Below are 19,580 nucleotides of genomic sequence, written 5' to 3'. Positions count from 1 at the left end.
CCACGATTATACATCATATCAGTCTATTTAGACATATTACTTCTATAAAGACTGTTGAAAAACGGATACTTAGAGGTGACAAAATTCTAGGGTGGAAGTTAATATGCAAGGTTGTCTGTATTCTGAAATAACTCAAAGGAATGAAAAGAAGGTGATAGAGGTGAGGGATGTGTTACTTCATAAATTCTGCTTGTTGACCAGCAGAGGGCAGGCAGTCTCACAGCTCAGTATTTTCTGCTCTGTGCTGCCCTTGAGGCCTAGAAGCTCAGGTCTTTCAAACATAGATTTTCAGTGATCTTATTACATTATTACACTAAGGCCAGGCATCCAGGACACTTTTATTTATCTTTGCTACCAAGACTTAGAAGATGTTTGATTTTTGTTCTGGAGCCAGATTTTCTTTCCACCCCCTGCGCCCTATGTCTAGTTCTTATTTTTGCTTAAAGTTTGAGACTTGAGTCATCCCTTAAGAGCTGCCATGGTGACATGGGGTTAGAATAAATCAAGTAGAGAGTCTGAGAAATATAAAGGATCTTTGCCTTTTAGAGGTTAAAATGCCCAACTCTTGTTCCTGGTCGACTGTTAAGATTCAGGGACACATTTGTGTTTTCTTGGTCTTATGATTCAGGGACTAGAATGGAAGGAATGGACATCAGCTCCTGCAGACAGTACTGATAAGTGTGGTTGGTCCTCCACTGTTTGATCTGAGGAGCTTGTGAAAACCTTCCTGTCCCAGGATACATCCCTCATCCATTTGCCATGTGTCTGTAATGCCCATTAGTTTACTTTTTAGCTTTAAACATTCAAAGCTCAACTAAAATTTAAAAATTTCTCTAGGAGGGACAAGGTTAGTGTGGCAGGACAAATTATTTAAATTAGCTATGACTTATGAGAATAGGGCATTTAAACTAGGGGATGGAAAAAAAGATCTGGAACTAGGATTATACTGTTTCCTGTTTATAAACCTTCAATGCCTCCCAACTGACAAATGACATTTATAGACTGTATACTGTATGCCAGGCATTGTTCTCATTTAATCCTCAGGCCAACCCTGTGAGATAATTACAGTTACTGTCCCTATTTTGCAGATTAGGAAACTGAGGCACAGAGAAGTTAAGTAATTTGTCTGAGTTTCCTTATGGAGGAGACAATGTGTATTCACCACCATTCAGTCCCCCGGTATATCTTATGCTGCCAGAACAGTTCCTTTGCCCATAGTAGGCACCTAGTAACCCAGGTAACTTTTGAATTGAATCAGTACATGGGCTAGCATGAACTAGTTAGTATAGCAGTAACATAATTTAAGGAAACATGGAAAAAGAAGTAGAGACACTTCTAAAAGTTTTACCTCACAGCACCTGCTCTATTAAGTTGGTGGGAAATGTGAATAATTGGTTATTTTTAATTACTTAGTGTCATTCTTAAAATGGTGTCATTGCTCTGAAATTGGTAACTGACAGTGTTCAAGTTTTCCTTATTAGAGCAAAAACATTTCTCAGAAGTTTCATTATAAAAATATGAAACTTTGTTTAGTGATATAATTGAACAAATTGAGGGCTAACTTAATTGACCTGGCAGTGTTGAAGAATGTTTACATTTAGGTTCGGTTACGCTTCCGAAAACATCTGTTGTACACTTAGTAAGTGAATTATTTCTTTCATCTTCACTGAATTCCATCTTCTATTTTACCCTCTATTCATCTAAGTGAAGAATTCAGATTAAGGAATATCTTCACGTAGAAAGTCGATTGGGAAAATCCTCTATTTCAGAAACAAATAGTACATTGTCCCAACAGGTTTTTTTTTTCTTCTTACAAATGGTCTCCTAACTACATTTGTGTTCTTTGGCACTGACAGTATAGTGTAACCAGAAATCAGCCCTAGGTGACTTTGGGCAAAGGACTTGGTGAGGAAGAAAGTAAAAACTGATGGTGAAGGCAGGTTCAACCACCCGCTTTACCATGGATAATTGAGATATAGCTGATTATTCTGGTCAGGTCAGTATGAAGCTGAAAATTCAGATTGTGGATTTTTTCAAATCATAAGCATAGGAATAAAAATGCTATATATTTGTATCTAAGTTCAACAAAGATTAACTTCCCAAGCCAGTCACTATTTGGGGGAAGAGAATGCTGTCACCTTCATGAAGTTGTGAATTATAAAAGACATTTCTGTGGGATTACTGAATGTCCCTTGGGGGTTGTTTCATTTATAACATTGCCTCAGGCCTTCTGCTGCATCCTGTTGGAATGACCTCCTTTTCAACCCTGTGCTGGCAGCTGTGATGTGGCTCTTTCCCTGGGATCCTTCAGGCTTGTCACATGACAGACATGAACTGTGACCCCTTTGTTCGTTACCCAGATGGTTCATTCTCCATAATTTTTTTCTATTTAACAATTTTGCCTTATCTTCTTTCCTCTTTTCCCTCTTCATTTCCCTTTGTATTTCCTACCTACACAAGACTTTTTTGGTAGCAGTTTAATTTTTTTATTGAAGTAGGACATCAATGCAGAAAAGTACCCAAATCATGAGTAAGCTCACTGAATTTTCACAGCAGAGCACACCTATGCAGACAGTACTTAGGTCGAGAAAGAGAACATCGCCAGAATCCCAGAAAACCTCTACTATCCCCTTCTGGTTACCACTCTTCTCCCTTAAGGGGAATCATTATCCTGACTTCTATAGCTTTGCCTGTTTTAAACGTTATAGAAATGGAATCAAACCATATGTATTCCTTTGCATCTGGATCCTTTCATTTAATATTTTGTGACATTTGTCCATGTTACTCAGTTTGTTACTGCTGTGTAGTATTCCATTTGTATGAATAATCCACAGTTTATTCTGCTCTTAATGGACGTTTGGATCGTTTCTAGCTTAGGGCCATTATGAATAGTAGTGCTAAACATTCTCATACATGTCTTTTTATCAAAAGACATGACATATTTCTGGATATTTACGTAGAAATTAAATTGCCAAGATATAGTATGTCCAACTAGCCATTTAATTTAAATATTCATGTAAAACACTAAACGAGTGATTTTTGGCAAACTTGGTAGGAAAGATCTATAAACATATATAGATTCAGCTTTAGCATAATATATCTAATTTTTGGCTAAGAAAAATGCCTCTAGTTAAATATACTGTAGTTTTAAATAGATAACTCCTGTATACAGCAAAATTGCTGCTCAGTGCCTGGGACATTAACTTTCTTCCTAATTTGTCCTTTTATCCAGTGTTCCAAAGCTGAGTTGGTGGGCCCATTCTGTAAAAATCTTATGAGAATATTTTGATGGTGATAATTTACAAGAGTTAAGATTATATCTGTGTTACACCACCTCTAAGTTAGTCTTTTTGTCCTTATTTTTTAAACATGGACTTTCCAAAATTTGCTTCATGGATGCTTTTGAATGAGTCTGACCTAATGAGTATAGAAGTGGGATTGTGATATCATATCCCTTCAAAAGTGAGTAGTATCTTTGAAGGACATTTTATTCGATTGTGAGGTAAAGTCGAATGTAAGAACTCCCAGTCATTCTGTGTACATGTATGGAATTAAGTTCACTTGTTTTGACCATAGGGTTTTGGAGACCTTAAAGGGGATTTCCTTACCCTCCATCAAACTAAAACAAAGCAAAAAAAAAAAAAGAGAAAACCAGAAATGTAGAGGGAGTAATTAAAATTTGAAGGTTATAAAAAGATAGTAATGGAACCAGAAGATTCGCTTCCTGTGTTAGAGGAAGTCTTTTGGGTAGGGAAAGGAGGGTTGCCAACTCAATTGAGATGTTTTTGAAACAAAGTATAGTTAAAAAAAAAAAGAAAAGAATAAAGGATTCATTTTTGCCAAATTATTCTATATCTGAATTTTCTGTATTTTTATTTCTTCTTCCAAATCTTTTTTTTAAATAGTGGTGTATAGACATATTGATACTTAGGAAACTTAATATCTTAATACAGAAGTATTGGGTTTCATTCAGTTTTGAAAGACATTTAGAACTCGTGTTAGTTGTTATGTTTTAAACTGGTGTATTCAATTGAGAAAATATTGCTGATAATCCGTGTTGTTCTGTATACTTTGCTAAGCCATAGAAGGTATAGAAATGATAGTCCCTGTCCTCAGAAAGCTTACAATCTAGTGGGTATGTGCTGGTGGTGGTAGCGTATACAAATTACTATAATACGATGTAAGATAATTACCACAGTAAGAATTCTTACGGGGAAGGGGAGGGTAAGTAGACCCATTTGAAATGGGTCTTAAAGGATGAGTAGGTTAGCCTGGAATGGCCTTTCGCTGATCTCTGCAATGGGAAGTAAGGCTGAAGAGAAGCCAGGTAATGAGTTTGTACCTGATATGATGTATAATATAGAACAGGGTAAGAGCATTCACTTTATTATTTTTTTTAACATCTTTATTGGAGTATAATTGCTTTACAATGGTGTGTTAGTTTCTGCTGGATAACAGAGTGAATCAGCTATACATATACATACATCCCCATATCTCCTCCCTCTTGTGTCTCCCTCCCACCCTCCCTATCGCACCCCTCTATGTGGACACAAAGCACCGAGCTGATCTCCCTGTGCTACGTGGCGAGCATTCTCTTTAGATCAAATTAAAAGTTGAGTCCCAGCTCAGTGTTGCTGTGTGACCTTAAACAGATTGCTTTAACCTGTCTAAGCTCAGTTTCCTCACTTGATAAATGAGGACAGCACCCATGTAACGTGCTGCAGTGTTGTATGAAAGAAAGATCATGTGTGGAAGGTGCTTAACGTAGCTCTCAAAGTATAATAAGTGCTCAAGTAGCTACTCTGGACAGAGGGGAACCATTGAAGGTTTTTGAACCATGGAGTGGTGGGATCTGAACCATGTGAGGCTTTCACTTTTACTTTTATAATTGACAAACAAAAGACCGCACACATTTAAAGTGTGTAATCTGCCAGGTTCTTACATATATACACACCTGTGAAATCATCGCCACAATCAGAATTATGACCACAGTCATCACTCCCGAAACTTTTGTCTAAGACCTTTAAAGAGGACAGTCTGCCCTGTGATGTGCAGCAAAGAACGGATTGAAGTGGAGAAGTCAGTTAAAAGGCTGTGGCCATGGTCCAGGTGAGAGAGAGTGACTGAGGCCATGAACTAGGTGTGCTGGCCATGGGCCTCCCCCAAGAGCCTGGGCTGCTGGAGGACAAGCTGCATCATGCTATTACCTCCAGCACCTACCTCAGGGGCCAGAGGCTAGCAGGCTCTTGCTGAATTGACAGGTTCTCTCTTTATGAAAGATTGCTTATTTTAAACTTGCTTCTCCCTTTACTTTGTATAGGGTTTAAAAGACAACCTTTTTGCTTCTGGGACATCCAGCCTGACAGCCACCAAACAGTTGCTTCGTCCAAGAATCACAAGAATCTGCCTCAGGGACCTGATCTTCTGTATGGAGCAGGAGAGGGAGATGAAGTATTCCCGAGCTCTGTACCTGGCCCTTCTGAAGTGACCATGGCCCTCTCCATCCAGATCCTTGCTACTTACTGCCAAAGAAGACATAAAGAGCGGTGTCACATGGTCCTGAGCTTTCGGTTTCTGGAAAATAATCACCGATAGGGAAGACCATTGTTTACAGTTATATACTTTTATTAACTCTTATGTATTCCATTAGGTTCTTAATGACTAGGAATCAGCTTCTAAAAATAGGTTGTGAAGTACGGTGTATTTACACAGAAGTAGGCATATGCCTACCTACGTGTTTAATTACAGCAAGGCTCTGTTTGTTACTCCCTCCTTCATTTGCCAAACTATTAATAGGTAAGGCGTCTTTCCCTAGTACAGCCTGCATTGAGATGCAGGGGGAAGAAAAGAAGGGTCACCGCTTACCAGGAAACTATGTATTTCATCCTACATGGAACCTGACTCAAAGCATTAGGTTTTCTGGGCTGGAATCAGAAGTTGCTTAGCAAGTGATGACAGTTGCCTTCTGTGGTTGAAGGTGACAAGCCACAGGGTAAGGCCAGTGGTGGCTTTTGTCGGCTGAGTCCCATTGTTGTTAAAACATTGACAAATGGGGATAGTTTGTGCCTGAGGTTGCTGTTCCCTGGTTCACCTCACCACCAGCGATGGAGGGAAATGAAAACGGAATCATAAAACAGGAAATATGCTGTATACACCTAAGAGGGGTCAGTGGTCGAATTGGAACTCCGAACCAACCAGTACATGTTTTGTTGACAGGATAAAAATCACAGCCCAACCAAAAAGGAAAATGTATCAAACATTTTCAAATTACAGTATTTCAAAAGGAAGAAGTTATTCTTTGTTTTGTGTACTGCTTTAAATCTCAAGAAGGATAGTTTTATAAACTCTTTTAGTTACCCTAAGTTTTAAGCATCTTGTTGCATTAAAAAAAATCGTGATTGATGATTAGAAATTTTTAACAATGGGATTCCATTTTGGACTCTGTACTCAAAAGGTAAGGTCAGCATCTTACTCTTTGAGATCTTGGCTCTACATATATTATGAGAAGCATGTTATATATACTCGTCCGAGGAGGAAGCTGACATTTTGCAACTCAAACCCTCTTTTTTTTTTTTTAATTCCACTTTTGTGGTATGTAGCTGGTGAAAAATAATAGCTGTAGTTAGAATCACATACAGAAAGAATGCGTAAATCCTCCAAAGAAGGCTAAAGAAAAGAAAAAAAGGGAAAGCTGTGCTTCTTAGAAAAAGAATTCAGGGGAATAAAACCTCAAGTATGTTATTCTTCATCCTGTTCTTCCCATCGGGACTGTTATGGCCATATTCTATACTGTAGTAAGTTTCAAATTGGCCACATTTTCTGTTTCAGCGAGTTATTATGTAAAAATGCTATAAATTATGTGTATGTTAAAAGAGTCCTTTAAGAAGAGATCTATACCTAAAGTTGTTTTTGTATATTTAAATGCTTAGCTTTATTTTTTGGTAAAGTGCAGCACACTCCCATATTTGTGTGTAATCTTATTGATCAGATGTTTAAAATTATTTCAAATACTTCATTAAAATAATTATTTTATTATAAGAATAACTTTGCTCAGTCACTGACTTTGGAAATATCTCTGGAAGTCGGCCCCTGAAGCTGGGGGCAGGGCAGTAGATCTTTCTTGGCTGGGTTTGTTACTTTGGAGTGTGAGCATTTGGGTTCCAGAAGCTCACTTCAGATCCAAGTTCCTGTATCACTTTCTTTGAAATAGTTGTAAACTTGCATGGTATTTGACTCACAGTGAAAGCTACACATATTCATTACAAAAGCTTCTCTTGCCCATCAAGGTTTTCTTACAAAGGTATTCTTTTTCAAAATTTATCCTTAATATACATTTTTAAACTTTGTTTAAAAATCCTAAAGTATATCTTACACACAAAAGAACAAACACAGTGGACCCAAGGTATTCTTCCACTCAGTTTGCAAAATGATGGCCTTGGGGCCGATTTGATCTCTAAATGTGATCTCTGTAACTCACATGGTGCTGCCAATAGTTTAATTCACAAAAATCTGTATTTCCACTTCTTTTGAAAAATTAGAAGATCTGGAGTCACTAGGTGTACCGTTTGTGTGACAGTCTGCTGGAGCCGACCAGTGGCTGTCCACTTCAGATGTGGGAGCGTAAGTTCACCTTCCCTTGCCTGATCCCTTTAAGCACTGAAGTGTGAGACTCTGCCTTCAATGTTGATCTTAAGTGATGAACACTAAAAGGGGAAAGTGCCAGAAATTCTCCATCTATTTACTGTTTTTTAAGCAATTTTATTGAGGCATGTTTTACATATAAAATTCACAATTTTATCCATTTAATTTTAATATGACCGATGGAACTTTTAAATTGTTTCCTCCTGAATATCTGTAAGATTCTTCTCCTCTTAAAAGAAGCAAAGTTTAACATTCTTGTAAAGCCTATATTTCTTTTTCTTTTTCTTTTTTTTTTTATTGAATGAAAGATTCTTTAAATTCTCTAGCGCTTTAGTGCTTTACAATTTTCAAAAGTTTCACACACATGATTTCATATAATCCCATACTAACCCTTTTTTCCCTACTCCTGTAATGCCCCTCCCTCCTTCCCTCTCCCCACTGGTAACCACTAGTTTGTTCTCTATATCTATGAGTCTGCTTCTTTTTTGTTTTATTCACTAGTTTGTTGTATTTTTTAGATTCCACATATAAGTAATATAATACAAGTATTTGTCTGACTTATTTCACTTAGCGCAATGCCCTCCAAGTCCATCCATGTTACTGCAAATGGCAAAATTTCATTCTTTTTTATGGCTGAGTGGTATTCTGTTGTGTGTGTGTGTGTGTGTGTGTGTGTGTACCACATCTTCTTTATCCATTCATTTGTTGATGGAAATTTAGGTTTTTTCCATACTTGACAATTGTAAATAATGCTGCTATGAACGTTGGGGTGCATGTATCTTTTAAAATTTGTGTTTTTGGTTTTTTTGGATATATACCCAGGAGTGGAATTGCTGGGTCAAATGGTAGTTCTAGTTATAGTGTTTGGAGAAGCCTCTATACTTTTTTCTACAGTGGCTGCACCAATTTATTGGGTTGGCCAAAGAGTACTTTCGGTTTCTAAGTAAAAATAAAAGACACATTTTTCATTTTCACCAAGAACTTTATTGAACAACATATTCACCCTTTTGCTCCACTACCTTCTGCCATTTTTCAGGCAAGTTCAAAATTCCATCTTCCCCAAACCTTTTATCTTTTTGAGCAAAGAACTGTTCCAGGTGCTTTTTACAGTCTTCCAGGGAATTAAAATTTTTTCCATTAAGAGAATTCTGTAACAACCTATTTAGGTTGTTACAGAATTCTCTTAATGGAAAAAATTTTAATTAAATAAATGGAAATCCGAAGGTGCAACGTCTGGTGAATACGGCGGATGAATCAGAACTTCCCAGATAAGCTGTAACACTTCTTGCCTGGTCATCAAAGAAACGCGGTCTTGCGTTATCCTGATGGAAGATTATGCATTTTCTTTTGACTAATTCTGGATGCTTTTCATCAAATGCTGCTTTCAGTTGGTCTAATTGGGAGCAGTACTTGTCGGAATTAATCGTTTGGTTTTCCGGAAGGAGCTCATAATAGAGGACTCCCTTCCAATTCCACCATATTCACGACATCACCTTCTTTGGATGAAGACCGGCCTTTGGTGTGTTTGGTGGTTCATTTCGCTTGCCCCTCAATCTCTTCCATTCCACATTATTGTACAGTATCCACTTTTCATCACCTGTCGCAATTTGTTTTAAAAATGGAACGTCTTCACTACGTTTAAGTAGAGAATTGCATGCAGAAATACGGTTGAGGTTTTTTTCACTTAACTTACATAGAACCCAAACATCAAAGCGATTAACATAACCAAGCTGGTGCAAATGATTTTCAGTGCTTGATTTGGATATTTTGAGTCTGTCGACTATCTCCCGCATGGTGTAATGTTGATTGTTCTCAGTTAATATCTCGATTTGATCGCTGTCAACTGGTCTGCCCAACCATGGAGCATCATCCAGCGAGAAATCTCCAGCACAAAACTTCGCAAACCACTTTTGACATGTTTGATCAGTCACAGCACCTTCTCCATATACTGCACAAATCATTTTTTTGCATTTCGGTTGCATTTTTACCTTTCTTGAAATAATAAAGCATAATATGCCGAAAATGTTGCTTTTTTCTTCCATCTTCAATATTAAAATGCCTACACAAAAATTCGCTAATTTTGATGTCATTTTTTAAATGCACTGATATGCCAGCTGTCACATACAGTCTAACAAAATTGTTTTGAATGAAGTTAAAGACAACTAAGTGCTACTAGAGCCATCTTATGAAAAATCAAATGAACCTTTTGGCCAACCCAATACATTCCCACCAACAGTGTACGAGGGGTCCCTTTTCTCCCACATCCTCGCCAACATTTGTTACTTGTGGGTTTTTTGTTTCTTTGTTTTGTTTTTTGGATGATGGCCATTCTGACAGGTGTAAAATGATATCTCATTGTGGTTTTGATTTGCATTTCCGTGATAACTAGTGATGTTGAGCATCTTTTCATATGCCTGTTGGCCATCTGCATTTCCTCTTTAGAAAAATGTCTGTTCAGTTCTTCTGCCCATTTTTTTAATCAGTTTTTTTTTTTGATGTTGAGTTGTATGAGTTGTTTATATATGTTGGATATTAACCCCTTACTGGCCATATCATTTGCAAGTATCTTCTCCCATTCAATAGGTTGTCTTTTCATTTTGTCAGTGGTTTCCTTTGCTGTGTAAAAGGTTTTAAGTTTAATTAGGTCCTATTTGTTTATTTTTACTTTTGTTTCCTTTGCTTTAGGAAACAGATCCAAAAAATATTGCTGCAATTTATGTCAAAGGGTGTTCTGCCTCTGTTTTCATCTAGGAGTTTCCTCTATGTATTCAGCCTTACATTTAGGTCTTTAATCCATTTTGAATTTATTTTTGTATATGATGCTAGAGAATTTCTAATTTCATTCTTTTACAAGTAACTCTCCAGTTTTCCCAGCACCATTTATTGAAGAGACTATCTTTTCTCCATTGTATATTCTTGCTTCCTTTTTCATGAATTAATTAACCATAGCATTGGGTTTATTTCTGGGATTTCTATCCTGTTCCATTGATCTAAGTGTCCGTTTTTGTGCCAGTACCATACTGTTTTAATTACTGCAGGTTTTTAGTATAGTCTGAAGTCAGGGAGCATGATTCCTCCAGCTCTGTTATTCTTTCTCAAGATTGTTTTGGCTACTTGGGGTTTTTTGTGTTTCCGTACAAATTTTAAAATTACCTGCTCTAGTTCTGTGAAAAATGCCATTGGTATTTTGATAGGGATTGCATTGAATCTGCAGATTCAATGCCTTGGGTAGTATGGTCATTTTAACAATATTAATTCTTCCAATCCAAGAACATGGTATATCTTTCCATCTGTTGGTGTTGTCTTCAGTTTCTTTCATCAGTGTCTTAAAGATTTCCGAGTACAGGTCTTTTACCTCCTCAGATAGGTTTATTCCTAGGTATTTTATTCTTTTTGATGCAGTGGTAAATGGGATTGTTTCCTTAATTTCTGTTTCTGATAGTTCATTGTTAGTGTATAGAAATGCAACAGATTTCTGTATATTAATTGTGTATCCTGCAACTTTATTGAATTCATTGATGAGCTCTAATTTTCTGGTAGCATCTTTAGGATTTTCATGTCATCTGAGAAAAGTGATACTTTTACTTCTTCCTTTCCAGTTTGGATTCCTTTTATTTCTTTTTCTATTCTGATTCTGTGGCTAGGACTTCCAAAATTTTGTTGAATAAGAGTTAAAGCCTATATTTCTTGAAATCTGATTTGAGGTAAATTTTGTCTCATTAAAATTTTGGCAAAAGTTTATTTAGAATTAAAACCATTTATATTAGTTATGTCATAGTTGCAGCAAAAAAACCACAAGCAATATTAGGACATATTCTTCAGAAAAATAAGAAACCAAGATCTCAGGGGGATTAAGTTGGACTTTATACCTAGTTGTACAATGAACCAACTAAATGTTTATGACACTTTAACCTCAGCAAGCCTCAGTGATTCTACAGGAAATAAAAGTATAATATATCCTATGTTTATATATGACCTAGTAGCAGTTTTTACCTTGTTGTTTTTAGCGTTATTTTCAGATACTTTCATATGCCTTGCTGCCCTGAAACAATTTTTTTTTTAACATTTAGGCACAGTTTACATCTGATATCAACTTCTTTTTCTCTGACTTTTTGACAACCTCTTGGTATTTTCACATGCATTTTAGCTGTATGGCATTGGTGCAATTACGTTTTTACCGAAGTTATTCCATCAGTTAGAAATTGTTCCAAGTAGAATATATTTGCCATAATTTTCTTTGGGAAACTTTGAGAGACTGCTGTGCATGCAAGAAACCTGAAGTGTTGGGCACTGTGTACTTGGACACTGACTGGTTGGGTGAGAGGAACAGATAATGTTAACAGTTACATGTTTAGAATTTGTGTAGACTTTGCACATTGAATATTTGTGGGAAGAAAATACTTACAAGGAACTCACTTGAAGACTTTTGACTTTGTTGGTAAAACATGATGAGAGCAATTTTAATGGCAGCTCTTCTCCTTTCAAATAATAAGGTCAGTTTGATATCTTTCTAAGTTCTCTTATAGGCGGTACTGAGGCAATGTCGCCCTGGCTGACATTTTGTCAACATCTCAGTCTTGCCTCTTACCAGTTGTGTGACCTTGGGTAAACTATTTAATCTCTCTGCCTTTGTTTCCTCAACGGCAAATAAGAGTACCTACCGGTGAGGTAGTTGTGAGAATTTAATGAATTCTTAGAACAGTGTGTCACATGTAGTAAACACTATATTTGTTAGTAACGGTGGTTGTCACGGCTGTATCAATTATGAAAGGCATAGTTCTACCTCCCACCCACCTCCAGTACTAGATTGTATTGATAAAAGTCACTAGTTGAATGCATGAACCTAGTATCTTATTTTAAATAGAATAATCTAAGCTCATGCAAAAGTCTAATGTATTGCATTGAGGATTGGAGGATGGGAGGCTAGAAGGAGAAAAGTATGATACTATAGTGGAGCCATTAAGCAGAGTAATTCTTATGTCCCTGGCTTTGCCTATTAAGTTTCTTGTAGGGTTGGAAGCAGTAATGAAGCTGTGCCGTTATTTTAAAATTTTTAATTGAAACTATTACAGATATTGTGAACAATCAAATCACGTAACAGGGCATACCAAAGTAATTCTACTCACAGACCTCCTGAGGTCCTGTGCTCCCCTCCCTAGATTCACCCACTTTTACCAGTTTCATATATCTCTTAACAGACATAGTTTGTATCATATAAGCACATAGTTGTAGGTTCCCCCTTTATTTGCATATGGGAGCATACTGATCTATCCCTTGCCATTCTCACGGTTTCATTATTCTTAATTCAATTTATACTGTGTCCCAGGCCAGGGGTCCTAGTAGAATCTTCCTGTAAATCTTTGGGAAAACAACACTGAATTTTTCCTTGAGGGATTTAGTCTCAGATTTTCTTACTGTTTTGTAAATTTTCTTATTTCACTAGAAGAATTCAGTCATACCTGAGTGTGTGTCAACAATGTTCCTCTACCAAACAGGCATCATGGAAAGCAACAAGGGGAGTAGAGGTTTCCTCTGGGAGGAAGTGGAGAGAGGGAAAGAGGAAAAATCATTTAAAGTAAGAACTGAGTATTCTAGTTGTAATTATAAAGTTTCACTGACAGAACCCTCCCACCGTGAACACTAGCATTGGAAGCCAACCTGAATTGAGGATCACTCCAACCTCTTTTTTGTAAGATTGATATTCTTCATTTAAATGTAATAAGTAGATCATAATAGGGATGATCTAAATTTGGGGTTCCTGAGAATGATCCATGAAGGAATGCCTGATACCAAAATATTCATTTGGCAAATTTGTAAAAATTTTCTGCACTATGGGGAACAAAGATGCATAAGACACAGTCCATGGCCTGGAGGGGTTTTCTAGTCAGAGAGATGGACTCTAGACACATAAACACAAAGTAGCATATACTCCTCCTAAAGAGAGGTGTAAATAGCAGTTTCTTGTAGGTGCCTTTAGAAAAAAAGATGTCACTTCCAAATGGAACAATCGTATTCAATTTCTCACAGAAGAGATAGAATTTGACCTGTGCAATGAAAGGAATGGATAAGATTTTTTCAAGTCGTATGTTTTAAGGCCTTCTAAGGCAAAAGGTTGGGAAGCAAAAAAAAAAAAAAAAGGATAGAGTACTTTTAGGGAAGTAAATACCTAGATCTAGTTTGGCTGATTATGAAAGTCATGTAAGGGAGAAATGGAAAATAATTTTGGAAATTAAGATAGCAGCAACTAATATTTACAGTGTCCAGAATTCATAGATACAAAAGAATATAAGTTCTCTACCTTTGTCTTCTAGATAAGTTGTTTATAATTTTTATTTCAAAGTGATTATAGAAAAGGAGAGTGGTAAGAGTTCCCTGAAACCAACCCCCTACCCACCCAAAAGATTTTCCCTTGATTATAACAATGATATATTCACACTGTATAAAATTTGGAAAATAAAAGACTATAAGGAAAATGAAAAATATAATAATATTCGGTGCATTTCTTTCTATCCTGTTTTTTCTGTGCTAAATCTGTAGATAGATGTTTTAGATCATGAAGTTGATCCAGCTTTGTATCCTTACCTTACACACCATTGGAGACACTAGGGAAAATGAGAAGAAACACAGCTAGGAGAATAAAACATCACTTTTTTGAGTTCTGTCTTTTCAAAGTGATGTTGAGGCCACGTTTCTGGTGCCCTCATATAGCATGTGGATTTGTTTTAAACAATTTCAGTCTGTTGCACTTCGGGGTGAACTGAGAGTACCTTTTATGTCTCATCATTACTTGCATTGGGCCTCTACATGAGAAGGTAATGTGGAGGAAGAATTGCCATAATTCTCTGTAAACTATTGAGCAGATTCAAAGCTAGTGTAGGAATGTTATCCATGAAGTTTAGGCTATAGGACTGATAACTTTCCTATTTGTAATCTTAATGGAAGCTCTGCCTGAAGATGAGGGGAAGGTAAGGATTTGCTGGTTGGCTTCTTGACGAAATCTCATGCCTTCGGTTTTCATGTCCCTAAAAAGAAGTGTGAAGTTGTGCCAGCTGGTCGTCAAGAAACCTTTAAACTTTCAGATGGTATGAGTATCTCACTGGGTGCTTCCTGGGAGTTTTAATTGCTATCAAAGTAGACAGTGGGTGCCTCTGCGGCTGAGGAGAGCAATTGAATAAATGGTGCCTCATGCCCTTTCCGTGTCTTCTGCCATTATCAAAAAGTGTAAGTTGTGCCTGGTGCTGGGCCAGACCCCAATCAAAGAACAATCCAAGCATCCTTCTTGAGGTATATCGAGCTAGATGAATTTCCCACGGCTTCCAAAACAAATTGCCGCAACTGAGCTGCTTAAAACACAGTTAAATTCTCTCACGGTTCTGGAGGCCAGAAGTCTGAAATCAAGGTGTCAGCAGGGCCAAGCTGCTTCCAGAGGCTCTGGGGAGAACCTTCTTTGCCTTTCCAGCTTCTGGTAGCTTTTAATGGCCTTGACTGTGACAGCAGAACTCCAGTGTCTGCTTCCATCTCCACATGGTCTTCTCTGCATCTTCTGTGTCCTCTCCTCTTCTTATAAGAACACCAGGCATTGAATTCAGAGCCCACTCTAATCCAGTATGACCTCATCTTGACCCTCAACTAACATCTACAAAGACCCTATTTCCAAATAGGGTCCCATTCTGAGGTTCCAGGTGAACATGTATTAGGTAGGGGGACACTGTCCACCCCACTATAGGAGCATACTGTATATGATTATATATTCCTGATACTTTATTTTTTACCTCTGACTTCAAAAGTAGTCAAAAACTTAATGGTTGTTAAAATGTAAAGGGGTTGATTTTATATGTCCCTAAATGGGTATCTTAGAATCTTGTGGTCTGTCAAGATACCTGTCCTCCACTTCTCCCCGCTTCTCTCCTCTTTCAGCTCAGAAGTTCCTAGTAGGTGGCTCTGTTCTGAGAAATGTGTCTTTGATGTGGTTTAGACTGTGCCATCCTGGTGTTTACAGAAGTATATTCAAGTGACTCTGTCTTCAGAAGCCTTTTGAGATTCTGAATGCTATGTACATGTTGACTGTTCTTAAGGAAATTCTCCACACTATGAGCAAATCATAAGTTTATTTCTAACAAGTGTCAAGTATTAGAATTTTTTTAATAGAAGTGAACCCAGGTCCTCTCTGCAAGAACGTCAAGAGAGTATAGGCGTACCTCATTTAATTGTGCTTTGCTTTACAAATTGAAGGTTTGTGACAACCCTGTGTCGAACAAGTCTATTGGCACCATTTTTCCAGCAGCATTTCCTCACTTCATGTCTGTGTGTCACAGTTTGTTCAATATCTCGCAATATTTCAAACCCTCCACCAGCAAAAAGATTATGACTCGCTGAAGGCTCAGATGACAGTTAGCATTTTTTAGCAATTAAGTATTTTTAAATAAAGGTATGTACATTGGGTTTTTTTTTGTTTTTTTGCGGTACGCGGGCCTCTCACTGTTGTGACCCCTCCCATTGCGGAGCACAGGCTCCGGACGCACAGGCCCAGCGGCCATGGCTCACGGGCCCCGCTGCTCCGCAGCACGTGGGATCCTCCCAGAGCGGGGCACAAACCTGCGTCCCCTGCATCGGCAGGCGGACTCCCAACCACTGCGCCACCAGGGAGGCCCCTACATTGTTTTTTTAGACATAATGCTATTGTATACTTAATAGACTACAGTATAGTGTAAACATAAGTTTTATATGGACTGGGAAACCAAACAATTTGTGTGACTTACTTTATTGTGATATTTGCTTTATTGCAGTGGTCTGGAACCAAACCCACCATATCTCCAGGGTATGCCTGTCTAGTCCTGAAATGAGAATGTGCCAATATATGGAAAATGTCAGTAACTGTTCCTTTCACAATCTGCTTCCCAAGTGCCAACTGTGGACCCAGTCCCATTAAATCAATCAAGTCAGTTGATTTGACACTGGCAGTCTCACTTTTGAGGTGGGAATCTGTATTATTGGAAAAGGAAAGGAAGAAGCAAAGCCCAGAATTACTGGGGAGAGATGCATCACTGAGGAGACTTAGAAATTAGAGAAACATCAAGAATAGTTTTATTGATTTCATCACAGATGCCACCATCAGGCATTAGCCTCTGGACCTGGGAGTTGATAGCAAGTTCTAAATCTAGAGTGCCTAACAGGCAGTTCAGGTTTTTATCAGATTTCTTTTGCAATAGAATATTAAAAAGATCCTAACTAACTTTTTAAAGAATGTGTATTTTGCCTACTGCAGCTTTCAAAGGCCATCCTCTGTCTCCTTCTTATGGATTTACTGAATAACTAGGCAAACAGTTGGCAGGGGTTTGGGGAAAAGGCCCTTAGATGACGTCTGCATATATTCTAAGCAGAATCCCACAGAAAAGTCTTATCGAGTGCAGTCTGTAAAGGTCAAAAAACAGCAGGCTGTGCCTAAAATGCTAACATAGGCTCAATCATCTACCAGATTCTCAAACTTGTTTTCATGACATAGTCTGTAGTTATCTCAAGGGAGGACTCAGATCTCAGGTTCCCCAGATTAAGTTTTAAACCATCTGTTTGATAGATACAGAGGCAGATGCAGAGGCAGGCATGGGGATAAGGGGAGAAAGACATCAAATCAAGCAAAATGATAGGACGTTGCATCTTCTCTCTGGTTACATCTGTTTCAGTGTTACTGAGAGATGTCAATTGCTGAGATGCAGGCTAGGTCACAAAGATGAGTGTCTGCAGAACAAGAGGTAATGTGGTCTAGTCTACCACAATTGAGTACAAATCCACTTAGAATCAAGCCACTTACTTGCAGCCCAAGGTTCTCGATATTTCTAAGGCTATCGGAAGGTTAGCTAGTCCAACATTCCACTAATAGAGGAATTCCCTTCAGCATCCCTGAGGCCTAGGTCCTCTACTTGAATAGCTTCATTGATGGGGACCTTACTATCTTATCATGGAATTCATATTTGAACTATTATTTCTTTGTTTGGTCTTGGTTTGATTTGAAATCTGCTTTCCTATAATTTAACATTTGGGGCCTACATTTGTTCTCCGAAGTTACATAATAACACAGGTTTGTTGAGCACTGACTCTGTAACGGAGACTGGACCAAGCTAAGCATTCTACCGGCGCTGTCTAAATCATCACTCTCACAGTCAGAAAGTGGCTGGCTGTGCACTAAACCCGTTTCCTCCTGGGCACGCGGCTAGACCATGTTTCTGAGTCTCCCTGTTGTTGAAAGTGGCCTTGTGCCTGAGGTGTGGCCAATGACATGTAGGCAGAAGTGATGTGTGACATGTCAGAGCTGGCTCATGACAGCCTGCCATGTATGACTTGCGTGCTCTTTCCCTTTCCACAGAGGCCCTGAAAGGCTCGTGAAGATGGCCGAGCCACCAGATGGAAGGAGCTGTGGTCACTGAATGATGGCTTGGAGCAAAACTGCCTGCTAATCAAGGACACCCATTTTGGAATATGCACAAGTGAGAAATAAACATCTAATGTGTAAATCACTAATATGACGTAACTACCGTAGTAGCTAATTGCTAATAGCTATATATGTAATATAACTATGCTATACATATTATGATGTGTAATATAACTATAGCAGCTAAATCAACTAACCCAGATAGCTACTGCTACTATTATTTCTATCTTACAGATAACACACCGGTGCCTTAAGAGAGTAGACAATTTAGTGGAAGTCACAGAGAAAGTCGTAGAGTTGGAGGTCTAACTCCAGAGCCTACACTGTTGATCCTTACACTGAGCTGGGGGGTTGTTGTGTCTTGTTTTGTTTTTGTTTGTTTTTTAATGCTTCAGAGCTCATCTCTGTCCCATGTGACAGCACTTTAAATATCTAGGGATAGCTACCGGTGTCCTTTCCTACACTTGGTATTCCCTTCTGTCAGCTGAAGCGTCCTAGTCCTTTCCATTCTCCCCACATAGATTCCAGATGTCTCAGAATTTTCATTGTTCTCTTGGTCACATTCTACTCTGCTAAAGGCCACATTAAAACTTGGTTTCCTGTGCTAAATGCAACACAGCAGAAGGGGCTGGGGGCATCGGAGGAGAGCGGGCCCATTCGTACGCTGGAAGTCAGATGGTGGTCGTGTGAACTTGTGGCTGACTAATCACCCCAGGGCTTTTTCACCCTCGCTACTCAGAGAGTAGCCAGTGGACCACAACATCGTCTTCACCTAGGAACTTGTTAGGAAAGCAGGAGCTGAAGCCCGCACTCCAGACCTACTGAATCAGAACCTGCATTTTAGCAAGATCCCCAGGTGACTCCTGTGCTCCCTGCAGTTTGAGAAGCACTTGTCTCTCAATTGCCTCTATCAGCCTAAAGAGAAAACATTGCTATGTTCTGCTTGCTTCATTTTGTTAGTTTTGGCCTGTTATGATCATTTAAATTTGATTCTGTCACTCATTGAGCACATCTGAGTTCAAGTGACTCAGTCAACTCTGCAAGCCATTATCCTGCTCAGCCTTGCATCACCCACGTTTCATCAGCATGCCTTCTGTGTTCATTCAGTTTGTGCATGAATGTGTTGAACAAGACAGGGCTGCTAGGAAATAATGAAGCACGTTTCTGTCTCCACCATCAGTCTGTTAATCAGCACTGACACTGCTCTTGCCGCCCGGGGTCGTATCTGACTGACGGTGCCGCTGCAGGGCCCCCAGGGTCTTCACGAGCAGCTCCGGCAGACTCGCTCCCTCGTATGCACCACCCAGCGCGTGCTGGACCAGCCTGGCAGGCACCTCAAAGAACATGATGATGGTTTGGAAGGTCTTCACCTGCTAGCAGATTCCTAACCCCCAGCACTTCAGAATGTGGCTGTATTTCGAGATAGGGTCTTGGAAGAGGTAGTTACAATGAGCTCATTCGGGTGGCCCTAATCCAATGTGACTGGTGTCCTTATAAGAAGGGAAGATTGGGA

General features: G+C 38.7%; 1 protein-coding gene across 2 annotated transcripts in view; it reads left to right on the top strand.

The window, feature by feature from the left end:
- TAF4B (TATA-box binding protein associated factor 4b) overlaps window positions 1-18,120 on the top strand; it is a 125,339-nt gene extending 107,219 nt beyond the window's left edge. Inside the window, exon 15 of one of the 2 annotated variants that reach the window (XM_079942163.1) lies at window positions 18,002-18,120. In XM_079942163.1, coding sequence (XP_079798289.1) covers window positions 18,002-18,010 — 9 coding nt within the window. In that variant the 3' untranslated portion in view covers window positions 18,011-18,120. Of the gene's footprint in view, window positions 1-5,320; window positions 7,996-18,001 lie in introns of those variants that run through there. The other variant, XM_079942161.1, reaches the window with a different exon arrangement.
- The last annotated feature ends 1,460 nt before the right edge of the window (window positions 18,121-19,580 follow it).

This window comes from Stenella coeruleoalba (assembly GCF_951394435.1).
Source record: "Stenella coeruleoalba genome assembly, chromosome: 14".
Taxonomy (NCBI): Eukaryota; Metazoa; Chordata; class Mammalia; order Artiodactyla; family Delphinidae; genus Stenella; species Stenella coeruleoalba.
The sequence above is the reverse complement of the archived record's forward strand: the minus strand, read 5'-3'. Positions and strand labels throughout refer to the sequence as shown.